The 14,798-nt window shown below is 33.9% G+C and overlaps 1 protein-coding gene across 3 annotated transcripts in view; it reads right to left on the reverse strand.

Annotated features, from left to right (window-relative positions):
* Positions 1-14,798, reverse strand: part of cac (cacophony) — a 360,232-nt gene that overhangs the window by 244,445 nt on the left and 100,989 nt on the right. For all 3 annotated transcript variants that reach the window (XM_068348246.1, XM_068348244.1, XM_068348245.1), the window contains exons 12-15: positions 10,802-10,929; positions 8,611-8,833; positions 7,186-7,390; positions 6,566-6,784 (exon numbers count right to left, since the gene is read on the reverse strand). In XM_068348246.1, the coding sequence (XP_068204347.1) occupies positions 6,566-6,784; positions 7,186-7,390; positions 8,611-8,833; positions 10,802-10,929 (775 nt within the window). The remainder of the gene's footprint in view (positions 1-6,565; positions 6,785-7,185; positions 7,391-8,610; positions 8,834-10,801; positions 10,930-14,798) is intronic.

Below are 14,798 nucleotides of genomic sequence, written 5' to 3' on the forward strand. Positions count from 1 at the left end.
AAAGAGAAACACTTCGTGGAAGAGACTGGTCAGCCAGTGACCTAAAAGGGGCAATCCTCCGAAGAGGAGCTCCTGCAGTTGCCCAGCCCCTTGAGCGAAACTGCAGGTGCGACCGCTCAGCACCAAGAGCATAGTCGCACGAAAAAAAGGCAAGAGAAGAACCCCCCATAAGAGGAAAAGCTCAAGCCTGGACAGGAAAAAACTTCCCTCGGAAGGAAAGTTATCCGCCCAAGGAGGCAAGCCTCCTGACTGTTCTAAAATGAACTGGAGAGCTGTCCGTCGACACGGGAGTACTACCAGTAGAAGGAGACACGCCCCTGACGACAATACAAGGGGGGAGGCAGCAACAGCCGAATCCCCAGGACTCAACCAGACAGCTCACACCGTTGCTATATTACAGAAACGAACTAGATCGGTAACTGTAAAAAAATAAAACAAATAATATTAGTACACATTCATTCCCCCGGGAAGGCTCCGAAGAGGAATCCCGAGGAAAAGGAACAAGAATTACACAACAGGCACGTGCCCTCACAACCACTTACACTCGCGGAAGGAGAGCTGTAACCAAAACAGAATTATAACAATTATAATTATGTAACTATGTAATTATGTAATTTAAAAATGAATGAACACTAAAGAAAAAAAAAAAAAAAAACGAAAACCCCGAAAGGAATCGTTCTACAAGCTGAAAAATTAACAACTACAATTAGATTCATAAACTAATTGAGACAAAATGTACGGCGTAGCAACCCCACCCACACGGGAAGGAAGCTACAAGGGCGTAGTAAAACATAGTAAAAGGGTGAACGACCTCAAGAGAGAGAGAGAGAGAAAGACCGAAGTCAAACTCGATCGCAACCCATAAAATTAGGCCGTGGTGGCCTAACTGCCGAGGCCTCCACGTAGATATCGTACACTACACACACACATCTGAAAAGGAAACTTACTTATTTCTATACTCAAATATATATACAAACATGAAAACATGTTTACATATATATTGAGTAAAAGAAAAGTAAGCGAATAAGTAAAGACAAAACAGACAATGGCTGCCAAGCGAGGACCAAGACAGAGAGACGTCTGTCACAGTCCGAGCCAAAAGTGAAAGTGAGTATTCACCTGTGTGTGAGGGGGAGGAGGGGTAGCTAGCTACCACTCCCCTACCCCCCCGCTAACTAGCGCGGGGGTAATACACCCTCGTTAAATTCTAATGGCTCGCCATTTCAGCTACGCTAAAAGTAATAACCCTTTGTAAATAGCGTGGTTTGTATTTCGGTTACGGAACAAACTTTAATTAAATTTCTTTTCCAATCTCTAACTCAAACTCTTTCTTTCTTCACTGAACACACATGGTCCACCCTAGGAATGAGAAAGGGAAATTCAAAGGAGATTTGGTTACAGTATTTGTGAAATAAATAATATTCAATAACTCTTATTTGTAACAAAATGCACTCATTTTAAAGAAAGCTCTTTATAGATACAGGTAGTCACCGACTTAAGACTATTCGACTTTACGACCACTGTTTCACTGTGATGACATCGGAAGTCTGTCAGAAAATGTACACTAATAGGACAACTATTTCCTCAGAAATATTCTATATCCTTATATAAAAGTGAATTAATAGATCTCGGTAAATTAGTATTTGCTTTTACTGATAATATACAGTATCTGTAATAAATGAAAAATATATTAAGAAAAGTTTTAATATCTGTCGAGTTCATACTCTATCATATACAGTACCTGGAGATGCCATATTTCTGGCAAAGCCGTGGAAAATGAGCGGGCAATTCAAGTGATTTCATTTCAATCGGCTGCCAATTAATATTAATAGAGTACAGTATTCTAATGATTGAAATATCGAGTAACTATACAAAGTATTTCATGGGTTATGAGTACTACGTAAAGTAAATTTGACTCTACAACTAAGACAGAATGTCATATTTTACGTGTTTCATTTTCTTTGTTTTATCTCTGATAGTAGAATGATATTTATCATATGGAAGTACACTAATAGGGAAAATATTTTCTCAAAGTAATATACTTCATTTTACATTACAAAAATAAAATACTTTTGCTTTGTAAGTCAGTATTTTTTTCTTGCAAGAAAAACAGAATGATTTTATATATTTCACAAGTCATTCTTTGTTGCGTTCATATCACAGCACACATGTCTGGTGACGTCATACTTTGGGCGGATGGCGAGTGACAAATTTAGTGATTTCCTATGAGTTTGTTAATGAGTAATCTTATTTCCATTCTCAAAACATCGAGTAACAATACCAAGTATTACAGTGGTCTGTATCAGTTTTATGAGTAGCTTAAAGTATGTACTATTTATCGTAAAGTACTCTATTTCTGGCGGAAGGGGAGTCGGAAAATCGAGTGATTTCCTTCAATACTTTACCATGTAATATTAGTATTCCCATTATCGAAACATTGTGTAATGATACCAAATATATCTAATAATGTAAAGAGAGAGAGAGAGAGAGAGAGAGAGAGAGAGAGAGAGAGAGAGAGAGAGAGAGAGAGAGAGAGAGAGAGAGAGAGAGAATGGGGATATTAACATAGTCAGTATGAGATTTTAATGTCCTGTACTATATCAATATCATTATAGTACAGTACATTCACTTCTTTAGTAATGACCATTGATGCTATGATGCCAGATAGCTACCAATCACTTCTGTAGTGTATTTTACAATTATAGTACAATTGCATTTCTAAATTGAATATTCACATGGAAAAAAATCCTTAGAATTAATAGCGCCTATTATCCGTGGAAATCTACTGCAGTGGGGATTGGGGCCTCAGTACGAAATGACTGCAGAAAAGGAGGATTTACTGTGTGTCTATACACATATACAGCATTTATATCCAAAATATCTGTGAGATTTTAAGATCAAAATTTGTAATGGTGCACACTGTTAAGCAGTGTAACCAATCTATTGCAATCCGAGGAATACCTCTACATTTATAAGATAGAGGCTAGTACACATGTTCAATCTTGGTAGAATCTCTTCCCAGCTTCAACAGATATTCTTCGTAAGTGAAGGTATTGCTGCTGTAATTTGTTCCCACCCGTGGTATTTACTTTCATCCACCATGCTGGCATAAAAATGTGCTAACAATTAGAATGAATTGAAATGTTAAGTTAAGAGTACTGTATGAAGAAAAAGTACTCAAAAGTAAAAAACTGGATAAAAAAAGCCCATCAAGCAGAGTATAAGATACATGTCATCTTGTATCAAATGTAAGACTTGCATTGAGTCAAAATAACTAATACCATATGCTGCATTACTTCATGAAATTATAAACTGAGGAAACTAATTGTTAAAGGGATTCCCCAAGCTATCATTCTCATCTTTTTTTTCCTCCCTTTATAACTAGAATTGGATCATGCCCATAAAACCATTCATTAGGGAATGTGGATATTGCCATTTTATAACTAACAAAATATTGTGACCACAATCCAAGAACAAGATAAAAGGGAAATGATTGACACCCACTTTTTAAGTATAGACATAGCTAATGTTAGATTGCCTTTGACGGTTAAGTCATACTGTACTTAGTCCTTTTGTATGTAACCATAAAAAATTAAGACAAAAATGATATGGAAAACCTAATACCTCTATATATTGTTTGGAATGAAAATGGGGATTAATTTTCTCTAATGGGATTCTTTTTTCATGTTTGTAAAATTACAAACCAAAATATAAAAAAAAAACAAGTCACTCATGAAAAAGGAAGAATTGCTGAAATTTAATGTTGAAATATATATCATGCCTATAGTTTATATTTTATGAAAGGACATTGCTAAGTGTGTTACTAAGTAATGAAATGTTTATAATTCATATCATTGGTGTTACAGTGTATTTAAGTTTAGATAATATACAGTTTAAATCTTTATTTGACATTAGTGATAGCAGCACTAACTATAGGAAATAGCAGGAACTGCTAAAATGTTTAACTCTACCAAGGTTTTCTGTTGCTATTTACACTAATTTTATTACAGTTTATTTCCTTATTAACATTTACATTTAGACAAAAAACCTCTTACCTTCATCAAATATTATTCCTCAATTAACAGATATGTATAATGTAAAAAATACTGTATTTACTGGAAATAGTACAGATGAATCTAACACCTATACCTGCTCAGTACCCTTTCCAAATAAAACTTCCCATCACATTATTCAATTTGAAAATAATGAAAGTTGTTAACAATATTTTCCATCATTTACTTTCTGTATTCTATATTATTTCAAAAGTCGGAGTTTTCATTTCTTCTTCGTCAACAGTGGGGTCAAGTTCCTAAATAATGAGAACACTACTTACTATAGTGTCAGTCAAGACCTTATAGTGAAAAGCAATTACATCTTCCTATCATTTTGGATACTAATTACCCCTACATACGACACTGTAGTTCTAGATAACAACGAATAACACTGACAGCCATCAGAATTGGTTTGCTATAGAAGATTGTCAGTGCACTCTAGAGATGAATGAACCTATCTGCAGGTCACTATCAGCTATTTACTCAATCCTAACATTTTATTACCTTTGGTAAGATAAAGTTACTACCTTTAGTAGGATGAAGACCACTTTGTTAAATGTCACACTCATCATAGTGTGAACAGGAGAAAAAGTGTAAGGCCCTTTGCCGAAAACTACTGCTTCAGAAAAAATCTCCATCCATAAAAATCAGTTACTTTGTGTAAATGAGGGAGAGAAACAGTCAAAGACGAGAGTGGAACATCACTAATTACATACTCATGTACTATAGTTAGCAAGTAAAAGAGCAAAGCATCACAAGACTTGCTCAGTGTTCTATTATGTTGTCACGATGAGATAGAACTATGAAGAAAGGGAAGGGTAAGAAAAGATCACAAATCCCTCACACTGGAAATGGACAGAGAGGGATGAACTGGTTTTGGAGCCACAGGTAGGCACACTAGTTTATGAACACTCTCTGCTAATGATGGAAAAGAATAAAACTGTGTTAGTAATATAAAAAATAATATTGAAATGAAGACCAACCTAGAATAGATTTTCTTTTTAAAAGTCGTTTCTTGGTCTTATTCAAGAATATCATACATGAGAGCAAGAAATTTAATAGTGACCAGTGTGAGAAAATAGTGTCAAGTATTGTAGTTAGTGATAATACCAAGAATGCATGTTAGTCTTCCCATGTTACTTAATCCTTGGAAGGGACTCAAGGCTGATGACTCATCATGTTAATCAAATCAACGTTATCATTTCTTGAGAAAACTTCTTACCATCTATGTGACTAAATGTACCCTCTCCCCAGAGGGCAATTTGAAACTTGTTTGCAGAGCAGCACAGCTTTATTTTACACTCTACAATCAAATAAAAATATATTTTTGGATAAACATGAGCCATCAATTTCTGATTGCTTATTTAGGATCTTTTTAGGTCAATAAATGGATGTGAATTATAACCCAAAAATAAGAATCCTAATTAAAATCACATTGAAAGTAGTTTTTAATGTAAAATAAAAATGAAAATACATCATACTACTATAAGAATAAAAAAATGCACAATCAAGATGAAAAAAGATGAAATATCAACAACTCCCTTAATATAGAAAGCCAAATTGGCTTATTGCACTCAAGTACAATGGATCGAAGTCTTATAAAAATTTTGCGGAACAGTTAAGTTTCTACAATCCATTTCATAAATGGTTAAATATGTATTATACCCTCCCCAAATTCTCTTTGCCTCATCGTTTTTGTAACAAATGTAATGGTAAAATGAGGGAATGAGGAATCTTTGTCATGGATAACTCTTCCTCAATACACAACCCATGTTTAGTGGTTGTTACTTGAACTTAAGGGCCACAAAAGAGAATAGCAATCAGGTAAGATATCTCTAATCATACAACCTTCACCACTTCCTAATTACCATTAATACCCTAACTTGACATCTGATAGGAAAGACGAATCTTGTGACCAACGGCAAAAACTGTACAACTATGTCTACAGCCATCAGAGTTGAAGAGGATGAGGGTTAGATGGAAATTGTCCCTCCAAAATATTCTTATTATTCTCCAATAGAAAATAAAGTGAAAATAAGCACTACAAACAGACCCATTATATCAGTATTTTTAATCATACTTGACGCATCTTTCTGACATTTAACAAACGCAAGAAAATATGCAAAATATCTAAATTTCTTTTTTTGTCTTAATAGATGAAGTTATAACTTAAAAGTATTCAGGCACTCCATAATGAGAACTTGATATTTTCTTTGGATATGTAGCTTTTTCCATGGCAAACATGGGTTTCAGGTCTATATGTATAAACCTGCACACTCTACAGAATAAGCTATCTTTCCCTGGTGACCTGATTCAAATTACCTATCATCATAATCCTTAACTCTGTTAACAAAATAACCTTTTACACATCTCATCTATCAAGTTATTGTGAATTACTCAATAAAAATACTCAAATTTGATTACTACCTCATTCACACATAACCAAAGATAAAAACTAGGTAAGAGGATTTTGAAAATAACTGTTATTAGTACAAATCTCACTGAAAACTGACCTCCTTATCTTCCTCCTCCTGCTCCTCTTCAGCAGCTGTCAGTTCCTGCGCATTTGCCAAGTTGTCAACAGCAATAGCCAAGAACACATTCAGCAGCGTGTAGTTACCAAAGATCACAAGGATGATGAAGTAAAGACTATAGATCATACCAGACTTGGTACCTCCCTGGGATGCAATGCCATAGTACATCACCTCATTCCAATCCTCACCTGTTAGGATCTGTAAAAGATAAGATAATTATGCAGTTTTCCAACATTTCAAATGCAATTCTTAACTTGTATTTTTAAAACATCTATAGTAAAGTGATATTTTGTAGTAGGTACAAGTTTTAAAATATTTTTTTTTTTAGAGATGTTTATTGAATACCAATAGGATTTATAAACTTATCTTCCAAAACTAAAGAAGCTTTTATAAGAAGCTTATGATTATTACAAAGTCATTCTTAAAGGTGTTGTACAAAAACAAACTTATGAAGAAGAGTTAACCCAAATCCTACATAATTCTACTAGTTTTGCTCATAAAGTATATTCAACTGCCAACAATGAACATCAATTGAACCAAGACAAATATTAATTAATTACCTATCTAAAAACAATTTGAAATACAAAAAGAACTTTTACCTGAAAGACTGTGAGGAGAGCTATGGAAAAGGTGTTGAAATTGGCAGCTGGTGTCCCCTCAGGAAAATTGAAGGAACCACCAAACAGTTGCATTCCAAGAAGAGCAAAGATGAGGATGAACAGGAAGAGCAGGAACAACAGAGAAATGATAGAACGCATTGAACTCAACAAAGAAATCACCAAATTTCTTAAAGACGCCCAATACCTGGAAAAGAAATAAAATTGCATTACACTAAATATTATAAAAGTTTTAATCAAAACTTTTTAATTGGTACCCAACCATACAATATAAATAGCAAACAAGTCATGAATAATGTTAGCTACTTTTATAGCTCTTACTACCCAATAGATTTATTGCTCAAAGAAATTTTCAACAAAAAGTATAACTTTCATCTTTTGATTGTACTGTATATGCAAGTGTAGTAACTTTTATTAGCATAATCCTGTCCCGTCATCCGAAGTTTAAAATTATATAAGTAGAAACACAATGCATAAAATTAGGTGCATTATAAGACTAAATGAAGATAAAACAATCCGTTAAAGGAAAAAATATCCTTTTAATAGCAAACTACTCAAAACATCTGTAAACAAAGGTACTACCTGAGCCCCCATTGATAGAATGGCATAAAAAATAATGAAATACAGTCATTTGAGTCATTTGCAATAAGGTTAAATACAATCTGAAAAATGTTAAAAAATTATACCTGAAACATTATTTTCCGAAGAAGTACTGAGTATTTTTAAGACCATATATCAACTTATGTTGAAAAAATTATACAGATTAGCAGTAATTTTTCACTTCTTGAATTATATCTTTATTTTTCTAACTTACTCATCCTATTGGTAATAATACCTAAACAATAATTATATTGTTTATGCGTATTCCTAGAATTTGATATAATTTTTGATATATTTACTATGAGCAAATATTCATCAAAAGATACTATGACTTTAAGAAAAACACTTATTCCTCCTCCTATCATTAAAGAAATACTCATGAGATCTGGTTCATAAACAACATCAGTGACTAGATAATTCAGCTTTCTAAAACAATATTCACAGCCTTTCTTTTGTATCATTTAAATCAGTATTATCTGAAAAAAAATTTTAATCAATGTTATTAGACACAAAAAAAAGAAAAAAAAAAAAAAAAAAAAAACACACACCATTTGTGATACGTGCACAAATTGATTGACTTCTAATTCCTATGAGTAGGGTTTTTTTTTTTTTGTCAATTTATCATTCAACTGCAGCCATCCTATATTAGTCCTAACTCTTCTCATTAACATGAATAAGAATGCCTAAAGTAGTAAGCAAACCTCTTAGAAAATGAATGCTAAACCAAATCTTTGTTTCTTGAGGTACCCAATACAATTATCATGCTCATCATTCTGAATAACAAAATGAACCTTGAATAAAACTTACTTTGTTACTTTAAATATCCTCAGCAATCTCAAGGCTCTTAGCACCGAAAGACCAAATGATTCGGATTTGAAGTGTGACCAGATGACCTCGAATATCGAGCCACTGATGACGACACAATCGAATCGGTTAAAGGACGATTCAAAGTATATTCTTGGGCCCAGGGCATACATTTTTATAAGCATTTCAGATATGAATAGACCTAGAAATATAAATTCTGCATAGTCTGAAAGAGAAAGAAACATTGAAATGATTATAATGACCAATAAGAAACTAGAACCTCATGCAAAATGATATTCAAATCTACATTCATAGGGATTTTTCATTTTGGTCTTTTCATACCATTAAAATAGAATAAACTGACTAAAACACAGTTTATTCTATTGTAATGGTGTGGAAGCACTAAAATGAAAAGATACATATGAATAATATAATGCTCCTTAAAATGGTACACCCATAATTTTAAATAATATTTTGATTTAAAAAATCTAACGAAACCTCTTCCTTTACTACAAAGAGCTGAACAACTAAATATGTACCAAGAAAAATATTTTTTCCACAGGCTAAGATATGTCCCTGTAAGTTAGGTATACTATATATTCTCTCCACAAACTAGGATCATTATAAGAATTTCTTCTGGAATCAATACACTGAACCTAATGGTCTTTATGCAAATGCAGTGCATTTCCATACTTGAACTGAAAACATGTAGTTGTCCAAGTATAAAAAATATTCAAATAGAAAAAACCCTCCATAATCAAGATATTACAAGTACTATATAATATGCAAATGCTATACCTCGTCATATAGTGACTTTGACACTACTGGTTTCGCATAGTGTAACAAGGATGCTGGAAAACTATTCAACATTAGAATTAATAATTCTTTGTCTTAAAAAGAAAATCAGAATGAAAGTTTCAGTTAAAGTATATTGAAAACCTCCATAAAAATCAGTAGGTAACAATCTGGATTGCATGAAATAATGATTTTAGGCAAATGTGGTGGTAAATTACTTTCTAAATACCCTGCTACCATATGAATTTGAGAGATATAATCATAGTAGAAGAGAATGGGGATTAGTACCAGCACATGATACATTACTTCCAACAAGAAAACTATAGTGCTATAAAAAAAACTAGGTGATGAGCTAAGGACTGACACAAAAGTATTAGAAATGAGGCTTTATAGCATGACAAAACAGATGTTATCTTTTGACACTGATAAGATATGTCAAAAGATCATTCTGCACTTACCTACTACAACAGAGTGGGAGAAAATCCAATTGACCCAATAACTGGTAACTGGCTCTTACAAGATGAAGTCTAGGTTTACATAATGGCCATGTAATTTTCTAAAGAATCTGGCAGACACAAAACCCTAAAAGCTCTTTGTCGGGCTTGTGAAGGATTTTATCATAATGTGTGTGACCATGGTAAGGTCCTATTTAGAAAACTTATGAGGTTATCCCGTCTCGAAGCATTACAGAGGGAACATCTCAATTGCAGGAGCTGTACGAGATCCAGTTTATAAAAGGGTAGAACCTCACAAAGCGTTGGCATATAGCCCCTGATGGAGGACAAGGAAACTGTATATCTCTTTTGAAATCTAGACGACAGTTCACTAGGTTCACTGGGAAGTGCCCAAGAGGTAAGGGTCTTCCCTTCTATGAAATGTTAAAATCCCAATACATCTCACCTGGTACAATCAAAGCATAGAGGGTGTATGGTTGAAGTGATACACCCAGAAGTCCAACATGTAACCACTAAAAAGGCAAATGGATAGCCTCCATACATTAAGGTTCACAATACTTATATTCTGTTAGGACATATAGTTGCAAGGTTGACAAGAGACACTTGGACACCAAGGAATTTCCAAATGAATTTTGAGGCTATTAAGCACAGTTCTTACTGCCAGTGTATTGTCAGAGAGGCAGAGATAGTGAGACACATAAACCTAGTTTGTACAATATCTAATAATATACAATAAAACTTAACTTATAAAATATAAAGTTTTGACTCTTTGTATCACCTGGTTAATTGTCTCAAGCTACCTCTATTGGAATTATAATAAATTTAAATCCTGGAAAGATTACAACATACCTAGATAACACATATCAAGGTATTGGGAAAGTACTATACAGAAAATGAGTTATTCTAAAAGTTTATATTAAAAACAAATTAAAAGTGATGCTTACACAAAAAATGTGTGAGCCATTCTGGTTGGTTATAATGCTCTGCAGCCACACACGCAGTATTTAAAAATACAAGAATAATGACGAACCAATAGAACCATTGTTGCTTCACAGTTCGTCTAATACCAAATCTGAAAAGGAGAAGTAACATGTAAAATCACATTTGTCAGAAAATAATATGAGTTCTCAAAACACATACAAAATGAATTAGTGCAGTATACATATTAACAAAATTATACGACCACTAACTTGAGGAATTATCTTCATATAATAATGGAACAAAATCATGACAAATCAATATTATAAAAACACATTTAAAGAAATGCTAGCTAAAAGATAAATTTTAATGAAATTCATCAATAGAATGTGCATATTAATCATATGATCAGTGTTTAAGAAAACATATTCCATCATTCAAAAGGAATCTCCCAAATCTTCATTGCATAGGAAAAATGATATACAGTACAGTTAGCTTCCGCTCTACACGAATTTATTCTTTATAATTTCACTTAATTGCGATACAGAGAACCATATAACTTGATAAATAAAATATCAAATGATCACAAGAAATACTCTCGTGACGGGATGATTTCAAACAGACCGAGACCCTCTGTACTTTTCTAGCTTCGCACCACTTACCTCTCCACTCCCATCTCACTCTAACTCGTCACCAGTGTTGCCATTTCAGCACTTTTTGTGCTAGATCTAGTGCATTTCTGGAAAATTTAGCGCGTTTTTACTATCTGGCACGGTTTCGCTATTTTACAGCGACACGAAATACGGTATAATGCTTTTCCCGCTGATAGTATTTACAGTAATATGATAAACTGGTTGCCTTCCAGGGTCTTTGTTCCCAACTTAAATTATTGAAACAATTTCAGCTTTATCATTGTTACATCTTAAAAAATGGTTTAGCACTTTTTTAGCGCATATGTACAGGCATGTAATTGGTTAATAGTGTTGTACTGATACTTTTTCTTTTAATTTTTACTGTGTTAGTGTATTCATTGTGTATTAATGTTATTGTTATATCAACTACTGTACACTAATTTATACAAAATACCATACTTTACAGTTGTAATTTAAATATAGGCTTAGAGTTGGACTGATGTGAGTCAACCTGCTGAAAACATTGAACACTTACGAGTGTTACCTTGGCTAATTAAGTTGTACTGTAGTGATAGTACTGTACATATACTGTGTTACAGTTATATACAGTATTATTGTTATCGTTATATTAACTACTGTACAGGACTGTTTACAAAATACCTTACTTTACAATAGTAATGTAGATATAGGCTAAGTGTACAGTGAGTTGGAACGGTGCGAGTCGACCTGCCGTAAACAGCGAATACTTACAAGTGTTACCTTAGCTAATTAAGCTGTTCTGTAGTGATAGTACTGTACATGTATATACATAATATACACTACAGTATCGGCAAGTGTTATTGGATAGGAATAATAGTGTTTTGTACTTACATTATTTACGTATAAGGGTGGCGATGACTCATGTTATGTGTACCATAGTTTTACTGCGTACTGCATCAATATGTACAGTACAGTAAACATGTGCATATGTACAGATACTGAAATGTGTTCATACATTGAGACAATACTTACACTGATAGAAACCAAGTAAAAACTAAAATAGGCATTACAATGGGTTACTTAATGTGTTGGTCCTCTATGCGTAGCCAATGGGCTGTGAGTTGGTAGGTTATAAATTGACGGTAATATTGTACTGTATTACAAGGCAATGTAACCTAGGGAAAAAACTACTTTTTTCTATAAAAAAAAAATTCCGCTCTCTTCGAAAATGACACTCGTTCCCGTCGCAAATGAATAGTTTCAGAAATTTATATATATCTATATCCAACAATAATAGGGGACCCCCAGTGGGAACTCCGGGTTTTGGGTGGGGAAAACATACTGGGGAATCGGTATATAATGATAAAACAAGCCTTTTCTTCTCTATACATTACCTTCTTGGATGTATAATAAACCGATGAAAAAATACGGTAATATTGAGCTGCCATTAGCAATGTTAGCGTAACATGCTAACATTAGCATAGCTTTTCATTTATTTTTTTAAATTCTACGGGTCGGTTGTAGTTGCTCTCGTTCATTCGTTTGTACATAACAACTTTCGACCTTCTGCGCATAAACTCCTCTCACCTGCGAATACTCCCCCTCCACCAATAGGATTACTTCTTCTCTTATAACCCCTCCCCATTTTCCCCTACGTCATTTTAACTGCCTCATTCAACTATTCGACTTCACCCGCTTTATTCAAGTATTTGACTTGATCCAGTACAACTATGCCATTCCTTTTATGTAATACCCTCGTATACATATGTTTGACCCAAGAATTACTCGTTATCAAATATCTTATAAAATCACCTCATTTTAGATTCCCATTAAATATTGTTTATCATACACTCCAATAAATCTTTCTATATTACTTTTATACATTTGTTATTACCTTGTCACGCCCAGGTTTCACATAAGTACTTGCTTTGGACAAGTTTTCCATTCTGGTTCATTCATGTTTACTCTCTAGACTCCGTTGCTTTTCCGTTAACCAATCACGAATTCATACATATGGAAAGTTTGCACAGGAGGGGGTTAATATTTCCCAACCCCCACCTTCCAACAAACCCTTTTCCGTGGAAACCTTTGTCCAAGTCAGGTCTTTGTTAGTTCACGTGACGTCTTTTTGCGTATTTTACGATGGAAGTTATAGAAACTTCTAACAACTGCAGTGATCCATACTTGAAAGCGTTTCAGTGAATTCTAATGTTGATAATTTTCTTAAATCTCATAATGTAATAACCCATTGTTTACGGTGTCCCAAGTGCAGTACTAAGCTAAGACAAAGGAGAAACGACGACGTGTGGATATAAAGAAGTTAAGACGTCACAGTCACAACACCAGGGTGACCCACAAGCTTCGTCGTCGTGGTCATAAAAGTCAGTCATTAAATTCTTTAATTTTATATATTTGCAGGTAGAACCTTGGATAGGGGTTGTGACCTGGGAAGGGGGTCCGGGGCATGGGGTTGTGACCTGGGAAGGGGGTCCCGGGGCTTGCCCCAGCTAGGGGTTGTGACCTGGGAACTTGTAGGTTAGGTTAGGTGGGTTTGTTAGGTTCTGTACCCTTTTGTACCTTTTTATATGTTGTGTAAAGGGTATATGGAAAAATGCTTTAAAATACACATGCTACCATTTTCGTAGAATTGCTAACGTTAGCAATGGCATCGTAAAATTGGTAACGTTGCGTAAGATTACTTATGTCAGTTTTCGCAGTACGTACATTCTTGATGAGGGAAGTGACATGGAATTTGAACAAGTTATTATATTTAAACATTTTAGCAGAAAATATATAACAAGAGACCTTATATTTAAACATTTTAACAGAAAATATGTTTTCCTGTAGAAAATAACATGATTTAACCGGTTTTCACCTTCATTTCAGTCGTAATAACAGCAACCAGTTCGGTTCGGTTTGTTTGCGGTTGAAATGGTCAAATTCGGTCAAATCACGTTATTTACTACAGGAAAACATTTATTTTCTGTTCGAAATGAGAATCTGTAATACAGTAAAACTTTACAAAATTGACCCACCCTTAGGGAGAAAGTATGCGCAGATTCTCACTTTAGCGCTTGTCTCTGTTTCACTTTTGCGCTTGTCTCTTACCTATCTCCCTCAAATATCGAAGGCTGAATGTATTTTTTTTCCATAACTTGAGGATACAATAGGATTTCGTAGCAACGGACACCGATACTACGGACTTTAGTTATACAGGACTAAATTTAGATAACGAAAATAGCATTCAGTTGGCAAAGGTCACTATAAGTAGTACACATTTTTTAAATATATATATATTCATTTACTCTCTATTTAATCATACAAAAGTAATAGCGTAAAATCATTTTACCTTATTCATTATCGGTATGTCTCCAATATAAATAGACTATTCAAGGAATAATTCTATATCAAT

Source organism: Palaemon carinicauda, chromosome 24 (assembly GCF_036898095.1).
Source record: "Palaemon carinicauda isolate YSFRI2023 chromosome 24, ASM3689809v2, whole genome shotgun sequence".
In the NCBI taxonomy this organism is placed as follows: Eukaryota; Metazoa; Arthropoda; class Malacostraca; order Decapoda; family Palaemonidae; genus Palaemon; species Palaemon carinicauda.